Here is a 20,121-nt window from a genome sequence, read left to right as displayed (position 1 = left end):
CTTTGGCTCACTCCTTGTCGCTGGCGTTGCATGCCTGGGGCTTGACAGAGCAAATGTAGAGCCCTGGCTTGGGATGAGCCTCCATGCCTTTGTCGGAAGAACGGGTCTCGCTGGCCGCTTTGCTTGTGTAAATCCTTCTCCCGCCTGCCTGTGCCCGGCCCCGCCTGCTGGTCCTCACCACCGGTGCCCTCTCTGTCTGCAGTGCCCTCGGCCAGCATGACTCGTCTCGCCCGCTCTCGAACCTCGTCCCTCACCAGCGCCAGCTCGGTGGATGGCAGCCGCCCGCAGGCCTGCACCCACTCAGAGAGCAGTGAGGGGCTGGGCCAGGTCAACCACACCATGGAGGTGTCCTGTTGAAGCCCTTGGTCCCACGAAGATGCTCACCTGCCCCCCAACCTGCATCGATGTCCCACTGCCATCCTTGCGCAGCTCATTTCCCCTTTAGTTTATTTTTGCGAGGGCGAAGGGGAGGAAATGGGGTTACTTTTCTTTTGTTTAAAAAGATGAGGGGATCCGTCCTAGATGCTGCAGTGGAACAGTCTCCAGATGGTTTGAGGGGCTCACTCCTTCCCTACCCCACCCCCTCCCTCACCTCGTTAACTTGGCTGACTTAGACCCTCTCTTCCAGTTCCCCAAGGCCCAGGCACGGTCAGGGCAGGGCTCCAGGGAAGAAGGAGATTAGCTAAGGGAAGACTTTGAGTCCTTCTCTGGCCAGGATCCAGGATAATATCCTGGATTAAAGAAAGCATGGGTTGACTCCCTCAGGCAGGCAGGTTTGAAGGTGGGATGGGGTTTTGAGGTGGTAGGTGCTGGGACAGCAGGAACACAGGGTCCAGCTCAGGCACTGGCATGGGAACCAGGAGGCAGCGGCAGGGGGCACTCAGAGGCAGGAGCCCTGAAGCTCTGCAGGCCCCTTTCCCACCCCCGAGCCCCACCATCAAGCACATCTGTTTCTGATTTTAGCACCCGTGACAATCATCTGAACAGTAGCCACAAGGGGGCGCTTCTACCAGACAGCAGTTTTCCTGGTGCTCTCTGGGTGGGCCTGGTGCTGTAGGGCCAGGCAGGTAGGGGCTGAAAGGGGTTTCTCTGCCCAAGGAAGACAGAACACAGAGGACCTTGAGGGCAGGAACCCCACAGACTGTCCCTTCCAGCCCACAGTCTGCCGCCTCCTGGCCCTGTCCCGTTTCTGAGGCAGAAAGTCACCTGGTCCTCTGCCTCTAGGGAGCCGACGAGGGCTGAGGTTAAAGGCTGGGATAGCCTTTGAGTGTTGGGTACGCCTCTGAGAACTTCGTGGTGACTGCCTTTGGAAGCCAGCAGGCAGTGGTGGCTCAGTTCCTATAGAGTTCCCCCAGAGACCCCCTTTTCACCCCTAGGTTCCATGGAGGACAACTTAATCAGCAGCAGCATGGCCAAGGCCACTGGAAACATTTCTAGGGAGAGTTCTAGTCAAGCTATGCCAAAGTTTCACGTAGGCATCACTGAGAGAGTTCATTTGGAGAAAACTGGCCCAAGATAGCAGGACTTGGCAGTCCCAAATCACCATCCTAGCCAGTTGGAGTAGGCTCAGGCTGGGGCTTGCTGGGTCCTGGGGTGGGAGGTGACATTTCCTGAAGTGAACAAGGGCCAGGCAGAGGAGAAAGGCTCCCCACACACCCCAGCCCCTTCCAGCCAGCTGAAGCCCAGGGCTGTGCCATATACTTCCTGTTCATCCACCTTACTGGGTAGAATCTCCTGGCCCAAGAACCAGAAGTCATTTGTCTCTGAGCCTAAATCAGTTGCCACAAGCCCCCAAATGAGTAAAAAAGAGAAGAGGAGAGAGCAATGAGAAATGCAGGGCTGTGGAGGGTGGGTGGGTGTGTGTGGGGCTGAGGGGACACCTGCATCCACATTTCCTCGGCACACATCACCCCCTTCTGTCATCTTAAGCCATTATAGAGCCCAGTGGAGTGTTAGTCTGTTAGGTCTATTCACTCACGTGCTTCCTTTGAATATAGAATGTGACTGTTTGAAAAGCTGGTAGAATTAATCCCTCTTACTGTAGATAGCGCTGTGAATCTTGGATTTTTTTTTCTGTGTTCTTTCAGATGAGATCTATAAATATCTATACATTATATATATATATGTATATTGGGTACTCTGGCGTGTGGCTTTCCATCGGAGGTTGTGTCTTCTTTGGTCAAAGTGAACTATTAATGGAATTTGTTATTTTCTTCTCTGTACAAAGTGAAGAGCCTACTTTTGTGTATTCTGGTGCCTGATGTCATGAGACTTTGAGATGACAAAATGTAAAACAAAAACCCTTGTCAACATAGAGAGTTAACTGTGCTGAAAAACTAATAAAGAAACTAAGAAGAATTTGAGTATGGTGATGCCATGCCCATCATGAGAAGCTTTGGAAGAGACAGAATGTTTAAGCTGGTGAGGCTGGTGCTTCTTGGGTTTAGGTGGGGTTGACCGTTCAGAGTGAAGACAGGCGTTTCCATCTATCTCTGTATTTCCATATCTTGTCACATTATCTTACCAATCCTTACATTAATTCCATAGGGTAGATACTAATTATCTTAATTTCACAGTTGAGGAAACTGAATTTGCCCTAATAAGAGGCCAAGCTGGGAGGTGGCCTTGACAGTATTTGACTTCAAAACCCAGACCTGTAACCTCTATATTCCCTGCCTCATTTTCTTAAATTTAACGGCATGCTATTTCCCCATGTTTAACCACCATTTCTGATTCATTTACTCAGCCATTTACCCAATAAATAGATATTGAGTTCCTGCTGTGTGTCAGCAACTAAAGAAGCAAGTAAATAAAAATAAGCCCCTCCATGTGCTACGCAGAAGATGAAGAGCTGAGCGGGTCTATTCTATCAATAGTTCTGGGAGCCCGGACCACACCACTCCGAAACACTTGCACAAACTGCTCTAGTTGCGCTCCCAGCCGGCCTCCCGCGAGGCCTTCCCTTCTCATCCAGAAATGGGATTTTGCACTTCAACCGGACTCCTGCCCCAGGGGTTTCAGCTGTCACAGACCAAGACTGGGAAGGGTTGTACCTGGCTCAGACCAGGCTCAAGGCGGCAAGGGGACACATCTTCCTGTACCCGGCGGCACGTTGTCTAAACCCAAGTGGGGAGACCCGGCCTCAAGGATGTTCTCAGCAGGGGTTGTACGACCAGGTGCAAACCCCCACTCGTCTTCCGCGTGGAAGTCGAAACGAACGTCACGTGGTCCCGGGGCGGGAACATAGGCCCCGCCCCTGAGAGGCCTGCCCCCGGACGCCGGAAGCGCCTGCGCGGGGCTGCGGAGTCGCGGGGCTGCGCGTCCTTGGACCATGGCGACCCAGGCGAAGCGCCGGCGGGTGAGTTGTGGCGGCAGACGCAGGCGCACCCCTCTCCGCCGCGCCTCGCCGCTCCCCCGTCCGCAGAGCCGCCCCGCACGCGGCTGCGCGGCCTGCGGCGGGTCGTTTGCCGCGCTCCACATCCCCTCCCCCAACCCCGGCCCTTTCTCCGCGCGCGCGCCGCCGTCTTCTCCGCCCGCAGCGAGCTCTTCCGGGCGTGGCAACGCCACTGCGCTTGCTTATCTCAGGTGGCAGGGCTTGCGGGCAGCGAGGACCCGGCCCCGGTGGCCGGCTTCCTGAGCTGGTGCCGGCGGGTAGGACTGGAGCTGAGTCCCAAGGTGAGTGGGGGGCGGGGTTGAGGCGGGCGCGGCGGGGAAGCGGGCGCGGTCTAGCTCTGACCGGCCGCTCTCCCTGCTCAGGTGGCGGTGAGCCGGCAGGGCACGGTGGCCGGCTACGGCATGGTGGCCCGGGAGAGCGTGCAGCCCGGGGAGCTGCTGTTCGCGGTGCCGCGGGCCGCACTCCTGTCGCAGCACACCTGCTCAATCAGCGGCCTGCTGGAGCGAGGTGGGCACGCTGGCGAGGGTGGGACGCCGAGGTGGGCCTGCGGGGCCGGCCGGGGCCCTAACCTCTTTGTCTCCATCAGAGCGAGGCGCGCTGCAGAGCCAGTCGGGATGGGTGCCACTGCTGCTGGCGCTGCTGCACGAGCTGCAGGCCCCGGCCTCGCCCTGGAGCCCCTACTTTGCGCTGTGGCCCGAGCTGGGCCGTTTGGAGCACCCCATGTTCTGGTGAGAGCCGTAGGAGGGGCAGCACCGTAGGTAGCCTGGCTCGAACCGCCCTGCCCTTGGGACACGGGTTCCAAGCGCTAGTCCCGGTAGGTGGTGTGAAGAACCTGGGTGGGGGTGTCACTGCAGGCCAGAGGAGGAGCGCCGGCGATTGCTGCAGGGCACCGGCGTACCCGAGGCCGTGGAGAAGGATTTGGCCAGCATCCGCAGCGAGTATTATTCCATCGTACTGCCCTTCATGGAAGCCCACCCCGATCTTTTCAGCCCCAGGGTTCGCTCTCTGGAACTCTACCGCCAGCTCGTGGCTCTTGTGATGGCCTACAGGTCAGTGAGCGGAGCCTTAAAAAGAACCCTTTTTTTAGAACTCTATTGAGGGACTAGAAGGGAAAGAACAGTGAACCCCACTCGTCTCTCACCCTGCACTGGGCTTTAGCAAAGTTCTCTCTGTGGCAGCTTTCAGGAACCACTGGAGGAAGAGGATGATGAAAAGGAGCCGAACTCCCCTTTGATGGTGCCTGCTGCAGACGTACTAAACCACTTAGCCAATCACAATGCCAATCTAGAATACTCTCCAGTGAGTGGATCTGTCCCAGTTCTTGTTCTTATGTGCATTGATGATTGGGCATTTGATTCAAACCGGTGTGTCACTTATGCTGGCCTGGCAGTTGAGCTAAACAGGCTCCATTCTCCTCATACTAAAAATGTGTAGGTGGAATTACCTCCTGTTCTGTGTACTTTGTGTATTCCACTGAAATCGCCTGAACATGAAACATCTCAAAACCTTCCAAGAAAGCTGGGGTTAATCCTCTGATAAACCTTGCACCCTCACTGATTTGGTTCTATAGGTTGGTTGTTCTGTGCAGTGCCAGTGAGCCAAGATTGTTTCCAGGCCCTGTGGACAGCAATCTGGAACAGCCATAGTCAGTACTTTCCACAAGAGGGGATGTTCCTAAGACCGGTTTAAGATGATACCAAGGCTGTGTTTGTATCAGTTCTATTTGCTAAGTGGAAAGTTGCAAAAAAAAGATCTAAGTTTATGGAATTAAAAATTAGGAAATGGCTGTTTAAAATAAATTTATTTTGGGCTGTGTTGGGTCTGTTGCTGCATGCAGGCTTTCTCTAGTTGCAGCATGCGGGAGGCTACTGTTCGTTGTGGTGTGTGGGCGTCTCATTGCGGAGGACGGGCTCTAGGCACACGAGCTCAGTAGTTGTGGCTCGCGGGCTCGAGTGCAGGCTCAGTAGTTGGGCTTGTAGGTGCTCCGTGGCATGTAGGATCTTCCTGGACCAGGGATTGAACCCGTGTCCCCTGCATTGGCAGGCAGATTCTTAACCACTGTGCCACCAGGGAAGTCCCTGGCTATTACTTTTAAAAGCTTGTGTCCATTTGCTGTTCCTACTTGGATCTGGGTGTTTTGGGTTTTGTTGACTTTTTGCCACACTGCGAAGAGCCTAGTTCCCCACCCAGGGATTGAACCTGGGCCCCAGCAGTCTTAACCACTGGGCTGCAGGGAAGTCCCTAATTCTTCATTTTTGTAAAGCTAGCAACTTTTTTTTTTGGTTGTGTCGGGTCTTAGTTGTGTCACGCAGGCTCTTTGTTGCTGTGCACAGGCTTCTCTCTAGTTGTGGTGTGTGGGCTTAGTTGCCCCGTGGCATGTGGGATCTTAGTTCCCTCACCAGGGATTGAACCTGCGTCCCCTGCATTGGAAGGCGGATTCTTAACCACTGGACCACCAGAGAAGTCCAAAGCTAGCAACTTTTGTTGTTGTTGTACACGGGCCTCTCACTGCTGTGGCCTCTCCCACCACGGAGCACAGGCTCCGGACGCGCAGGCTCAGTGGCCATGGCTCATGGGCCCAGCCGCTCGGCAGCACGCGGGATCTTCCCGGACCGGGGCACGAACCCGTGTCCCCCGCATCGTCAGGCGGACTCTCAACCACTGCGCCACCAGGGAAGCCAGCTAGCAACTTTTTTAGTGTTTGTGAGATGACTGAGTGGAGATTACCTACTAAACCGTTGGGGTGACCTTTGACCTTTGTAAGCCTCACCACTTTTATTCTACAGTACAGGATCTTAACAAGAACTAAAGGTAGAATGTTGGTAGGTATAGTGTCAGTCCCATCACTGAACTATAGCTGCTGGAGGGAACTGTACCCTCCTAGGAGGGAAGTAATCTTCATGAGGCTGGCCTGGGAAGGGCCTGGCCCCAGCTTCTCCCTTCCACCCCAGAATTGTCTTCGGATGGTGGCCACTCAGCCCATTCCTAAAGGCCATGAGATTTTCAACACTTACGGGCAAATGGCTAACTGGCAGTTGATTCACATGTATGGTTTTGCTGAACCGTATCCTGACAACACGGATGATACGGCTGACATTCAGATGGTGACGGTTCGTGAAGCAGCATTACAGGGTGAGTGATTAAACCCTGGACAGTGGTATATGTCTCCATCCCTGCCCCAGGTGCTCTGCCAATAGTAGTTGCTCCCTTTTTGTAGACTAAGGAGAAATGAGCTCTTGGGTATACTGACTGACGTCACACCAGTACTTTCTGTCTGTAGGAACAAAAGTTGAAGCTGAAAGGCTCCTACTGTATGAACGCTGGGATTTCTTATGCAAACTGGAGATGGTAGGGGAAGAGGGAGCCTTTGTGATTGGGCGGGAGGAGGTGCTGACAGAAGAAGAACTGGCCATGACACTCAAGGTAAATGCTCAAAATTTTAGATCTAGGTGCGAGGAAAGGTGGCATGGATGGAGAGGACACTTAAATGCTGTCAGGATAGGCTGGCTTCTCTAAATCCATTTTGGAAATACACAAGTAAAGGGCCCCATGGTTGCTTCTAGGTACTGTGCATGCCTGCTGAGGAGTTCAGAGAATTTAAAGACCAGGATGGATGGGGAGATGATAAAAGGGAAGAGGACAGCCTGACAATCACAAATATCCCCAAACTCAAAGCATCATGGAGACAGCTTCTTCGGGACAGTGTTTTGTTGACCCTGCAAACCTATGCCACAGACTTAAAAACTGAGCAAGATTTACTCAGTAGTAAGGAGGTCTACGCCACACTCAGCTGGAGGGAACAGCAAGCCTTACAGGTTCGTTATGGTCAGAAGATGATCTTACACCAATTGTTGGAACTGACAAATTAGCAGGTTCCCTTTTTCCTGAAGGAATGTCCAGGAGAAGAACTTTCTGCTAAGCTGGTACACATTGATGCTTGAAAAGAAGGATAATTTGGACCTTTTGTTTTGCACTTCATACTAAATACCAAAAGGAAAAGTAGCAAAACTGTTGTCTAGGATGAATTCCAAGGTAAGAGCGACATGCTGAAGGACTGGGAACAGCAGATGTGGGAACTGCTGCTTATTTTGTTGTAGTCTGGCATTTAATAACATGGACTTTGAAAGTAGACCTGGTTTAAATCCAGGTCTATTTTGAACAAGTCACTTTCCCTTATTTAGCAACTATTTCCTGTTTGAGCAATTGTTTAAATTCCTTAAGCAGCCTAGATGGCACAACTCACGCTTAAGACACCAATGACATTCAAGTCCCCATGTAAGAGTTCTACTATTTAATCTTGAACCTTTTTGTCCTCTCTGGCCATAAAACTTGACAGTCATGAAAGGTAAGGTATATATTAGGTAAGTTTTAAATATATACCTACTGTTTTAAATATATACCTACTCCTTTTCTTTTAAAAATTATATCTAACATTGTAAAGCAATTAATACTCCAATAAAGATGTTAAAAAATATATATGGAAACACCATGAGGGTAAAGGATGTTTTTAAATGGGCATTTTGAAGCATTTTGAAATTGTTTAATTATAGAAACCTGCTCCAATAATTTTTCACTGTTGGAAAACAACACTACACAAAAATCACTTCCTTGTTTAAAGATGCCAAATTGGTAGTGGGAAAACCTACCATTCAGCAAAAGTTGGTGTTCCCCAGTGGCCCCAATGGGAAGGCTGGGTGGTCCACTTTCCTCCTCACCACCAGCACTGGCTGCTACTGAGAAAGGCACAGTGGACTCGTGTGTGTGTGTCATGACTTTAATGTTTGACTACAGTATGCATACACATACAAGTAGGGAAGCTAAAGCCCAGGAACTAGGAAGGCTACAAAATACAACACATGGACCAATACATTTACAAAACATTCAAAATCCTTACAAAAAGGGCTGTATTGGTCCTTTTGACTTTGTTGTTCGGCTTAGTCTGTATGGCCATTCATTGGGATAATGGGGAAGGGCAATTCATAATATTTGGTTCCTTTCCGCACAGTTTACAAGTTATCAGGAGAGAGATGGGGGAACTTTAGGCCTGGTTTGGCTTCCCTTTATAAAAAGAAGTGTCTCACAGGGCCCAGGGGGACGTATTCTCCAGCAGAAAAGAGAAAATGATGCTCTGCCAGCAGCCGGCTTTAGATTTGGGGAAGAGGCAAAATAAAAATCCACGGGATCTCAATTGTGAACTCTTCCCATGTTTCTTGGCATACCAAATTCTACACATCCACATTTTTTTTAACAACTTTGTGATTTTCAAGGTCCCCATCCATATTTAAAAAAATAAGTCACATAGTATTTAAACTGGCTTTCCACATAGTATTTAAACTGCTATTCTTTGGGACACCAGGAATGTCAGATGACATGGAGCTATGCCCACCTCCCCAACAAGTGCACGGCATCAGCAACCTCTTCAATTTATAAGCTGCGAAGTAGGTACCACCAGTTAATCTACTTGCCTTGGACACATTTTGCACAAACCCAAGAAGTTCCAGACAAAGGTTTTCTCTTTCATATATTTACACAAGTTCAAAATGATATTCACAGCATCTTCTAAATGTTGGCCAGGAGTCAAAAAAATGCATTTGAATTTGGAACGTGTCCACATAGACAGGAAGCTGACCCAAACGGTAATTGGGGCAGATACCCGAGACCAAAGGGCCGGAAAAGTTAGGAAGCGCTGAAAGGATCTTCAGCCAGTTTATGAACTTGGTACAGTGGGACCTCCAGGCTGACAAATTTACGACAAGAGATGTGGTTCCATCTAACTGGCACCTGTCCCTTCCATTACTTGCTGAGCCTGCTTTTGTCCCATGCAGCACTGTGCAACAGACTGGAATAACCTGAAGAATGGAGACAGTTAAACAAGTTTGTGAGAAAACTTCAGGTCTGATGAAAACCTTGCGTCTTACTAATTTTGGTTACTATGGCCTTCTTAATCACCCACCCAAGCGGGAGCCATCAAATGATTCTCATTCTTCTGTCTTAAGAATGTAACAATTTAAAAATTACTTTTAACTCACTTTTCAATTTCTGGGGCACAGTGTACAAACTCGTGGTTCCAGAACTTAAACGCTGGATTTTTAATCAGCTCAATGAAGGTAATAAGAAGACCCCAAGGATGTGGCCTATTTACAATCAACCGTTCCAAAAGAACCCTGGGGAAGGGAAGAAAAAGTCAGTCAATGGAGAGAAACATACAAATTCATGACCACTTCTCCATTTGTCTTTTTTCCTAACACTTTTTCCCTGATTATTACACTACATGCAAAAGTTGTTAGCTTTACAAAAGGCAGGTGGATTAAAATTGACCTCCCCGTGAAGAGGCGGGGATAACAAAATAAGACGAGAAGACCCTATGGAGCTTCAATTAATCAATCCAAAAATCACAAACCCAAACCACCAAGGGATAACAAAGTTTTATATGGGCTGACAATTACGGTTGGGGTGACCTCGGAGTACAAAAAAATCCTCCAAGTGATTAAAGCCTAGGCCTACTAGCCAAAGCATATATATCACTTAATTGATCGAAAGTTTTGATCAACGGAACAAGTTACCCTAGGGATAACAGCACAATCCTATTCTACAGTCCATATCGACAATAGGGTTTACGACCTCGATGTTGGACCAGAACATCCTAATGGTGTAGCCGCTATTAAGGGTTCATTTGTTCAGCGATTAAAGTCCTACGTGATCTGAGTTCAGACCAGAGTAATCCAGGTCGGTTTCTATCTATTATTACACATTTCTCCCAGTACGAAAGGTCAAGAGGAATAAGGCCAACTTTAAATAAGCGCCTTCAAACAATTAATGATCTAATCTCAACTTAATAAATAAGCGCAAACCATACCTGCCCAAGACCAGGGCTTTGTTGAGGTGGCAGAGTGCGGCAATTGCATAGAACTTAAACTTTTACACCGAGAGGTTCAAATCCTCTCCCCAACAAAATGTTTATAATCAACATCCTAACACTCATCCTCCCTTAAGTCTTTTCTATAGAATGGTTAAATGCAGGTAGATTCTAGAATTACATAACAAACATGGGTTTGAATCCCTCCTCTTCCCATTACTGAACCTAGAAGACTAAGTTAAGGTAAAGGATAATAGATTACACGACACAGAGAAGATAATCACTTAAAGAATACACACTCAACTAAAGTAAATAGGAAATAAGAACTTCACTACTAGCGGTACATGTGTAAACTGGGATAATTCTTCACACCCTCTGGTCTAACCGATTGTACTTCTAAATTTACCCTAAGGATTGTAATAAAGCACAAGAACAAAGACTTAAGTTCGAGGAAGTTCACTAAAGCTTTATACAGTCCACAAAATAGGACTTTTACCATCTAATAATAAAACACTAGTTAATTTTTAGTATATAAACCTAAGGAATACTAATACTCAGAAACTACTATTAGGTGAAGGGCCAAGTTTAACAAGTCTGGTCCAGTTTTTTTTAAGTTTGTGTATATATCTCTCACTAGGATGTACCCATTTCCTGATCTCCAATGCTGTACATAGTCCAAGCAATCTGCAACAGATTCCTAACTATTGTTAGTAAAACACATGTATGATCCTGTTATTTCTCTGCTTAAAACCTTCCAACCCAGAAGTAATGACAAGTCTAAGTTCTTTAACATGGCCTTTAAAAGGCCTGGGTGTTTCAGGACTGGTTAAATATGCTGACACCACCACCTGAGAAAAACTCCTGGTCTATCAAAATGCTGTGCCTTTTGTTGAAAACTTTGTTTCAGGAGTGATTAGTAATTCTCTACTTGTGATTTTTTTTTGCATCCATCAGAATAATTTTCAGGAGGGCAGAACCATGCCCATTTCGTTCACAACTATTTAACACATTTAAGATGCTCAGTGAACATGGAATGCATAGGGAAAAAACCACTCAGAATTCATAATAAAGGGGAAGAGGCTCCATTTAGAACCCTCTGAGAAACAGACCTCTCTCTTACCTTGTGATCTGTTCTTGGATAGCTTCAGTGTTGGCCTCTGCAAAAAGGTACAGCATGGTGCAGCTGAAGTAGTGAGTGTGGCTATTTGGGTACCGCAGCTGATTTGCAATTGCATTCAAGAAGAGATACCGACCTAGATATTAAGAAAACCCAGCTTAGCGAGAATTTGCTCTGAAAGGCCAAAGTGAGAAGACAAATCATTCTAACTGGCTGGATTTGCACTTCTGATATAGGTTCTCAAGTTATCCTTTGGTTTCAACCAGCGGTGCTCAGGGCCCCAAAGAGTTCATTTCTGTGGGTTTTATTTCACTATTTTTCACATTAAAAAAATTGTAGGGGCTTCCCTGGTGGCGCAGTGGTTGAGAGTCCACCTGCCGATGCAGGGGATACCGGTTCGTGTCCCAGTCTGGGGGGATCCCACGTGCCGTGGAGCGGCTGGGCCCGTGAGCCATGGCCGCTGGGCCTGCGCGTCCGGAGCCTGTGCTCCGCAACGGGGGAGGCCACGGCAGTGAGAGGCCCGCGTACCGCAGGAAAAAAAATGTAGTTAAAAAAATTAGTCTACTTAAAAATAAGAGACCTACTGCATATTAATATAACCTGTTAATAAAAAATTTAAGTATTTCCCCCCAAGAAACTTAGAGAAGAGTGTCACTGTTTCACATTCTGCCGGATTCTCATTTCTGCCCTTATGTTCAATCTGTTCCAGTATGGTTATTTCATGTGGCCTCTGGAAACCATCACTGTACACTTGTGACAACATGAGTGTGAAAAAAAGCAAATGTCTTTTTATTATTAAAATAGTTTTAACCCCATAGCCCTTCTTTTTAAAAAAAAATATTTATTTATTTATTTATTTATTTATTATATATTTATTTTGGCTGCACTGGGTCTTAGTTGCAGCATGCTGGCTCCTCAGTTGCTGCATGCACGCAGGATCTAGTTCCCCAACCCGGGATCAAACCAGGGCCCCCCGCATTGGAAGAGTGCAGTCTTACCCACTGGACCACCAGGGAAGTCCCTCATGACCCTTCTATAAGGGTCTTGGGGATAATCCACTAAGGGTTCCCAGACTATACTTTGAGAAATGCTAGTTTAAACTTTATTGGAGTAAGTATTAATTGGATTTGGTTGTCTCCCTCTGCTTGATATTACTGAGGTTTGAAAGGCCATCACAATGAGCTTTAACACTTACTTAAAGGCTATCCACTTTTTTTGTTGGGCTCTGGACGTAATGGTATTCATTTGTGTTAAATCTTGATTTTAAGCTGTCTCAAACCCCCTCCTACAAATAGGCAAGTAGTATATATTCAAAATTAGACTCTCAAAAATCCATAGCCAAGTTAAAGAAGTAGGCATCCTCCTAAAGTGTATGCGTGTTAGGCTGAGCAGGACTATATCGTTGGTCACCACCTACTATACAGAACACCAAAATTTGTAGTTCAACCAAGCAAGATGCAACCTACAATAGGATTATACTGTGAACTTTTTTGCAGAGCAGGTAGGGGAAGTTCTATTAATAACCAGCCAGACCCATAACCATATTGACAGAACATTCTCTATTGTGGCGTAAAGTATTTTTGGGACCAGACTATGACAAAAAGTGCACAAAACTTGACTCTGAGAACTAGGCTGGCTTCACTCACCTTCAGTGTCCAAGTCCACAGCCAGGTTCTGGAAGATGTCCATGTGAGCAGAGTGGGTGATCGTGCTCATTGAAGGTGTACTGCCCTTGTTGTGGATGTGTGCAATTGCCTGAGTCCCTACATAGAGCACCAGTGCATTAATGAGCTGGAGGTTGTAGCGGTTACCAGGCTCATTGGATACCTAAATGAACAAAACAGAAAGCTCCTGACTTACTGTCACAGAGGACTTAGGCATCGGATTTAGGCACCAATATTTCTAAGAACCCTTTTTATGCCTTTCATAGAAAAGCTGAACTGTTCCCAATATCCTCTGTGACTTAAATTTTAGAAATCTGCTTGAATTTGTGAGGTTATTTAACAAATACACAGTTGCACAAGGGTAGTTGTGTCAACGACAGAAATATGATTTCCCCTGGGAAAACAAAGCTTTGACAGTTACCAGCACAAAAATAAAGTTTATAAAGTCAAAATATGCACTATCTCACTTATAAAAACGATTTGGAGAGGGGAAAACATGTGGTTTCTTGGTATGGAAAGACTGGAAAGATAATACAGCCTCAATCAATTTGTATACAGCAAATCGAACCAGAATCCATTTACTTAGAAGAGTCTTGGAGTAGGGGATGATTATCAGCAACCTTTTCTTTCAGAAAACCAGTCCATTCCCTGGCTGCCTCTTCCAAGGCTATATAGCTTGTCACTGGTAAAATGTATAACCCAGTTAATCTCATCCAACCATTAAAAATGACAATGTGCTTTAAAACCTTTAAAGCAGGTTGAAAAGACTAACTTACAAGAGACCATGCATAGGACTGTGCATACAAAGTGACAGACACAACCAAGAGTTTAAGTCAAACCACTTAACCTGTAGGTTGCTCCGCAGATCAGACAGAAAAGTGACAGGTGATCGAGTTTTAAGATAGGAATCCAAATCTTTTTTGAACTGGGGTGGCATCACCCCAGTAAAATTGGTGAGAATCCGGGGTGCGATGTTAATTTCACTCAACATATCCACCTGCCACAAACAAATACAAGAATCATAATCAGAAGCATCTGTAGGCCTTAACAGCAAATTGTATCTATGCTAGAAAGTAGTTGGATTGTTTTTCTAAAGTTATACACTTTACATCTTGAAGAGTAATCAATCTTTTAAAGAAATTTTTATTGAAGTACAGCACAATGTTGTGTTAATTTCTGCTGTACAGCAAAGTGCTATTACTCATCTTTAATTAGAAGAAATAGATTCTTCTAATTAAAGGTACCCATATACAAAATGATAGTAATCTCTCATTCTATACTATTTTCTCATTCTTAAAATAAGGCATGATAGGTACCTTTTGTAGAGAAGTCTAGTTGATACCACTAATTGTGTTTTTCCTGGAATTGGATTTCAAAACAAGAGTACAGAATGAGATTCCTTGCTCACCAAGAGCCCTAGTCTTTGAAAAGATGCCCCAAGCAGAATAAGACATTGATGCTCCAAGCAGAACAAGACACTGTACTTGCTACTTAAAAAAAAATGCATGTGAAAAGAAGAGTAAAAAAAATACATAAAAATTACAATAGCCACGTCAGGGTGGTATGATTTTTAAAACAGTCCCTTCTCTCCTTCTGATAATTGAAACAAAACACAAGTACACAAATCCAGAACACCTGTGAAATATGACATTACAAGTGTCTATTCTGCAATTCTGTGCCACTGGGGCCACCCAGCAAATGACGGGCCCAATACCTAGGTTGAGGTTCTGTAAATATAGCTAAATTTAATATCAAAACTGAAAACAGCAACTAGACGAATACTGTGAATCAATATTCAGCAGCAGTATCATACTTTATCAGGCTTAATAACATGACAGCTTCCCCCAAAGAGCACCCTTACCCAACAAATAACTTGTAGGTGTGTGTGCTGGAGACAGCAAATACCCCACTTACTAGAGAAAGGACTAAAATACTAAGATATAACTAGCTTTTTCCTTGAACTGTTTAGAACTTTACCTTCAGATTAGGAGTGAATGGGTCTGGGAGCCTCATGTTTCTTGGAAAGGCACTCAGGATCAGATTTCTTAGCTGGATACAATTAGGTGGGATCACGTCACAGAATCCATAATGGTAATCACAAAGGAACTCAGGGAAATCATGCAAAAGAACCAGCAGCACTCTTAAAGTGCCCTATTTTTTAAAAACAAGAAAAACATTGGCTGTTTCTACATTAAGTAAGAAAATAGGAGTAGCATTTTTACTATTATGAATTTAACTGAAGTAAAAAAAAAAGGCAAAAGCATCATATGTATGCAGGCTTTAATTAACATTAGCAATAATATCACAAGTGATTTATCAAAATATCTACATCTGGAAATCATGAAAAACTAGGTACCCAGAGTTTATAATCTTGGATGCATGTGCTAGAAGAGGCCAGACAAAAACAAAAAATAAAAGTGATATAAGCTTCTATCTTCAAAAATTAGAAAAAGGACAGCTAATGAAAACCAAAGTAAGTAGAAGAAAAAGAGCAGAAGTCAGTTTAAAATTTTTTGAAGTATGGGGGTGGAGAATGGAAATCAAAGTTAGACCAGAAGTTGGTTCTGTGAAAAGATTAATAAAACTGATAAACCCTACCAAGACTGATAGAGAAAACACAATACCAGTAGCAGGAATGAAAAAGTATCATCACTATAATTCCTACAGATGTGAAAAAAAGACAGTTTAAGAGAGTATTAAGCAATTTTATGCTAATAAATTTGACAATTCAGATAAAGTACACAAATTACTTAAAATCCAACTTACCAAAGCCCAAACAAAAAAAGAAAATCTGAACAGTACTTTATAATAAAGAAGTTAAATATGTTGCTAAAACCCTTCCTGCAAAGAAACACTAGGCCTAGATGGCTTTACTGGCAAATCCTTACAAATATTTAAGGAAAAATTAACACTATTCACAATCTTAATAGAAAAAGAGAGACCATTTTCCAACCCTTTCAATGAGATTGCATAATCTTGATACCAAAATGTGACATGAAAATTAAAAAAAAAAAATCCTAAATAATATAAATGGAAATCAGTGATATATCACAACCAAATGATCCACAAATGAATATAATGGCAGTTTAAGCGTGAGCATGTGAAAATTAATGGATTTAAAACATTGACCAAAAAAAAAAAATTACATGATCTTGAATTCAAGAAAGCATCCAATAAAATTCAATACCCATTTAAATGATTTAAAAACTATCAGCAAATTATGAATAGAAGGGCATTTCCTTAACCAGATAATGGTATCTGCAAAACAAAACTACAGATTTATAAAAACATTATACAATTCCACAAAAACATCAATATCTGGGAATATGTCTAAGGAAAGCATTGCAGAGGAAAATTAAAGACCTAACAACTAAATGGAGATATACATGAATTGAAAGGTTCAATATTATTATTAAGATGTCTATTTTCTCAAAACTGATCTACATATTCAGTGCAATCTCAATCTAAATCCCAGCAAGTTTTTGGAAGAAAAGCTGATTACAAAGTTTTTATGGGACTGCAAGTGATACAGAATAGCCAAAATAATGTTACAAGAGAGCAAAGTTGAAGAGGACTTATTCTACCTGATTACACTAGCTTTACAGTAAGTCTTACAATCAAGACAGTTTGATATTGCCCTAAGAACAGATAAACAGATCAACTAGAGAGGTGCCCAAACATACATAGTCAACTATTTTGATACAGGTGCCAAATCAATTGAACATGAAATGAAGAACTTTAAAAATGGTGCTGAAAAACCTTACCACACTTACTGGGCTGGAGAGTGTAAGGAAGGGGGAGGAAATGAACCTCATTATTCACAAAAATAAAGTTTTCTTTTTAAGTGTAAATGTAAAAGCCAGAATTAATGGCTTCTTGGGCAGGGGGCAGGCACATGCAAAACAGAATGCAATTTGAGATGGGCAAAGATTTCTTACCCAAGACACAAAAAGTAACATATAATAAAAGAAGAAAACTGGTAATTTTGACTACATTAAATTTAAAGCTTCTATCCCTCAAAAGACACATTACTTTTAATGGAGTGAAAAGGCAAGCCACAAGAGTAGATGTGTGAATATACATCAACAAAGGGCTTACATCCAGAATACATAAAGAATCCCTGTTAAAATAAATAAGAAAAACCCAGATAATCCAATAGGAATATGAGCACAAGGCTGGAAGAAGAACATCACAAAAGGAGGCTACCCAAATGGCCACAAAAATCTCACTAAGAAATGAAGGAGGGCTTCCCTGGTGGCGCAGTGGTTGAGAGTCCGCCTGCCGATGCAGGGGACACGGGTTCGTGCCCCGATCCTGGAAGATCCCACATGCCGCGGAGCGGCTGGGCCCGCGAGCCATGGCCGCGGAGCCTGTGCTCCGCAATGGGAGAGGCCACAGCAGTGAGAGGCCCGCGTACAGCAAAAAAAAAAAAAAAAAAAAAAAAAAGAAATGAAGGAAATGCAAATTAAATCCACAATGAGATCCTACTGCACAACTGACAAAATGACTAAAACGGAAAACAATTTCAAGTATGGTAAGGATGGGGAGAAACAGTAATTCTAATGTGCTCTGAAAGAGTTAACTGGTATACACATATATGAACATATGAATGCCTTATGATCAAGTACTGGTTATGCAAATATGTTTGATTTTTGTACTTTTCTGAATATATGTTATACTTTAAAAGCTTAATGATAGGGACATCCCTGGTGGTGCAGTGGTTAAGAATCCGCCTGCCAATGCAGGGGACACGAGTTTGAACCCTGGTCTGGGAAGATCCCACATGCCGCAGAGCAACTAAGCCCATGCCACAACCATGGAGTCTGCGCTCTACAGCCCACGAGCCTCAACTACTGAAGCCCGTGCACCGCAATGAAGAGTAGCCCCTGCTTGACACAACTAGGGAAAGCCCGTGCAGCAATGGAGACCCAACACAGCCAAAAATAAATAAATTATATATATATAAAGCTTAATGATAAAAACAAACATTAGACCTCATATTCCCAGCTGAAGTGTTTAAGTGTTTTTAACTGCTTTAAGTGTTAAGTTTTAATTATTTTAATTTTAGAACTCCAAATTAAGTACCTTGTAGAGGATTTGCATAGGTTTGGTGAGTTCCACATTTCTAAGGAAAGGCGCTAAATATTTGAATAAATCAATCAGTAGCTGTGCATACATAGGCCATCCCTGAAAGAAAGAAATGTATGAGTCATAATTATCCTCAGTCAGCTGTCGTCCTGCCACCAAAAACGTTGCCCAAGCAGCTACGCTGTGACTTCATTATCTTTTCATATAGCTAGAGAATATGGACATTAGCACCTCTCTTAAAGACTGACTGGCTTGAGAAAGGAGTAAGCAAAATTATGGAGATAATAGGAAATGATATTTGAAACAAACTGGCTCCAGAAACTCCAGGATATAGGTCCTTGTGCCTGTAGCAACATTTTAAATAGGGGGAGGAACTTTCAGACAGAACACAAAACACGTAGCCAACTGAGAAACCTGGGTCTCTTTTCTTAATTTCTTTTAAGTCCTGGATCTCAATTTATTTTCCCACTCCCAATTCATCAACTCCTGGCAAATAACCTCATCCAATTTACAACATGAATCCTCTATTTTCACCCAAACTTGGCCTCCTCACCATATCCCAATTATACCAATTATGTTCATTTTGGAGTAGTTTTTATTAAATATATTTTCCCTCCTCCTGGAATGCACTTATTTGTCAAACAAAACGAAATCCATTTAAGGATTATTTCACTTTCTTTTTTTACTAAACACACAGTAGTTACATAGTCTCCTGATCTGAAGGGGCAATCAAGGGTACTTCCTGGAGTACTCATTTGCCATTTAGCTGCAAGATGGGAGAGAAACTTCTCATACTGTTTACTCACAGTTAAGACTAAAAACTCTTTACTCAAATTTGATCTTAATTTTTCAGATACAGTAGAGACCAGTGGTCCTCAACCCTGAATGTGAGAGCCTTTAGTATTTAGAGAACCTGTAAAACTGGCAGGTTTCTGAGTTCCATTACTCAGAGTTTTACATAGCTGTCTACAGAGGTGCTCTAAGGTTTCAACTTTTTTTGAAAATCCCTTAAGAGATTGACATAAGGTGACTCACAACAACTTGGAGAAGCAGTACCCTAATCATTGAGGAATGGCTTTCAGGCAGAGGCAGTCAAGTACTTGTTAAGCCTTTCTCTATGACTTGACTCCACATTAAATATAAGAACTCCCAACTAAGCCTGAAAGAAGTACAATGACTACTGAATGACTAAGAGTGCTAATAAGTCCCAGGTAGTTACAGTCGTCGTCTGTAGGAGATAAACTGCAGCCACACCTTCTGCTGTGGCGTATGTGCCAGCATTCTTGCAATAAATATCCGATGGGAGATCAGTTCAAGCCAAGCATACACAAAGCCAGGAGCTTTGGTAGGCCTCAAGATGTGGAATGTGTTGCTGAAAGAAGAAAACCTTAGTCAGAAGCACAAGCTTAAATATGGTTAAAAAAAAATACATGAATATAATTAAGTAGACAACATGTAAGCTGCATTATGACTCAACATGCCTCAAATCCACAGGAGTTCTACTTCTCAGATTTTACTACACTACAACAGCAATCCTTAACAGGAAATCCTTAACAGTATTATATTCAACAATACTCACCAGAAAGCTGTAAGTGTCTGGAAATTAATCGTTTCCAATACATGCTCAGGTGCATTGAGTTCCAAGAGCAGCATGATAAAAATTCGATGGTAGGGAAGCTGCTGAAATTCACTTTGCCGAACATCATGATCCTGTAGGAGAACTCCCACTACTATACCAAGGACCTACAGAGCACACAGATTATAGAGCTTGTAAATCACGAAGATAATTCATTTACCACTGTCTAGCCATGCTTTTTAACCTTGCATCGTTATGCCCCACATGAAAGGAAATATAAAATTACATACTGGTAGCCAAAGGGACCATGCATTGGGGTTTGATTTGCCCTACAGAATTTTGCATGGTTTCTTTGAATTTCCATACCCCTGTATATGGAAGTATACTAGACATGTATACTTTCCACAAGTTTTTCTAAAGCTCTAG

General features: G+C 44.0%; 3 protein-coding genes across 17 annotated transcripts in view; 2 read left to right on the top strand and 1 right to left on the bottom strand.

Annotated features, from left to right (window-relative positions):
* The window catches only part of NDRG4 (NDRG family member 4), a 94,929-nt gene extending 92,571 nt beyond the window's left edge, over nucleotides 1–2,358 (top strand). For all 6 annotated transcript variants that reach the window (XM_082607406.1, XM_082607405.1, XM_082607408.1 and 3 more), the window contains one exon: nucleotides 203–2,358. In XM_082607406.1, coding sequence (XP_082463532.1) covers nucleotides 203–357 — 155 coding nt within the window. In that variant the 3' untranslated portion in view covers nucleotides 358–2,358. The remainder of the gene's footprint in view (nucleotides 1–202) is intronic.
* Nucleotides 2,359–3,278: 920 nt separating this feature from the next.
* Nucleotides 3,279–7,870, top strand: SETD6 (SET domain containing 6, protein lysine methyltransferase). Of its 3 annotated transcripts, XM_082607399.1 has the most exons (9): nucleotides 3,279–3,358; nucleotides 3,586–3,675; nucleotides 3,757–3,901; nucleotides 3,981–4,122; nucleotides 4,249–4,443; nucleotides 4,573–4,693; nucleotides 6,346–6,526; nucleotides 6,675–6,817; nucleotides 6,958–7,870. In XM_082607399.1, exons 1-9 carry the CDS (start codon nucleotides 3,332–3,334, stop codon nucleotides 7,261–7,263), a joined length of 1,350 nt encoding a protein of 449 aa, XP_082463525.1. In that variant the 5' UTR covers nucleotides 3,279–3,331; the 3' UTR covers nucleotides 7,264–7,870. The 3 variants fall into 3 exon arrangements, with proteins under 3 accessions (XP_082463525.1, XP_082463526.1, XP_082463527.1); XM_082607400.1 differs by lacking the exon at nucleotides 3,757–3,901; XM_082607401.1 differs by lacking the exons at nucleotides 3,586–3,675; nucleotides 3,757–3,901 and having other exon boundaries at nucleotides 3,280–3,358.
* A 1,032-nt stretch (nucleotides 7,871–8,902) lies between these two features.
* CNOT1 (CCR4-NOT transcription complex subunit 1) overlaps nucleotides 8,903–20,121 on the bottom strand; it is a 105,080-nt gene continuing 93,861 nt past the window's right edge. For all 8 annotated transcript variants that reach the window (XM_082607381.1, XM_082607380.1, XM_082607385.1 and 5 more), the window contains 9 exons: nucleotides 19,699–19,862; nucleotides 19,374–19,491; nucleotides 18,117–18,218; nucleotides 15,009–15,182; nucleotides 13,879–14,028; nucleotides 13,014–13,194; nucleotides 11,371–11,503; nucleotides 9,424–9,558; nucleotides 8,903–9,243 (listed from right to left, as the gene is read on the bottom strand). In XM_082607381.1, coding sequence (XP_082463507.1) covers nucleotides 9,165–9,243; nucleotides 9,424–9,558; nucleotides 11,371–11,503; nucleotides 13,014–13,194; nucleotides 13,879–14,028; nucleotides 15,009–15,182; nucleotides 18,117–18,218; nucleotides 19,374–19,491; nucleotides 19,699–19,862 — 1,236 coding nt within the window. In that variant the 3' untranslated portion in view covers nucleotides 8,903–9,164. The remainder of the gene's footprint in view (nucleotides 9,244–9,423; nucleotides 9,559–11,370; nucleotides 11,504–13,013; nucleotides 13,195–13,878; nucleotides 14,029–15,008; nucleotides 15,183–18,116; nucleotides 18,219–19,373; nucleotides 19,492–19,698; nucleotides 19,863–20,121) is intronic.

The sequence above is a fragment of the Mesoplodon mirus genome (genome assembly GCF_964341445.2).
Source record: "Mesoplodon mirus genome assembly, chromosome: 19".
NCBI classification, from domain to species: Eukaryota; Metazoa; Chordata; class Mammalia; order Artiodactyla; family Ziphiidae; genus Mesoplodon; species Mesoplodon mirus.
This window is presented reverse-complemented; position numbering and strand designations above follow the sequence as displayed.

Excerpts from the sequence above, each read along its gene's own strand:
- SETD6 (XM_082607399.1), top strand. The coding sequence starts at position 3,332 with ATGGCGACCCAGGCGAAGCGCCGGCGG. Across the intron at positions 3,676-3,756 it reads GACTGGAGCTGAGTCCCAAG|GTGGCGGTGAGCCGGCAGGG; the intron begins GTGAGTGGGGGG and ends CTCCCTGCTCAG. Across the intron at positions 3,902-3,980 it reads CAGCGGCCTGCTGGAGCGAG|AGCGAGGCGCGCTGCAGAGC; the intron begins GTGGGCACGCTG and ends TGTCTCCATCAG.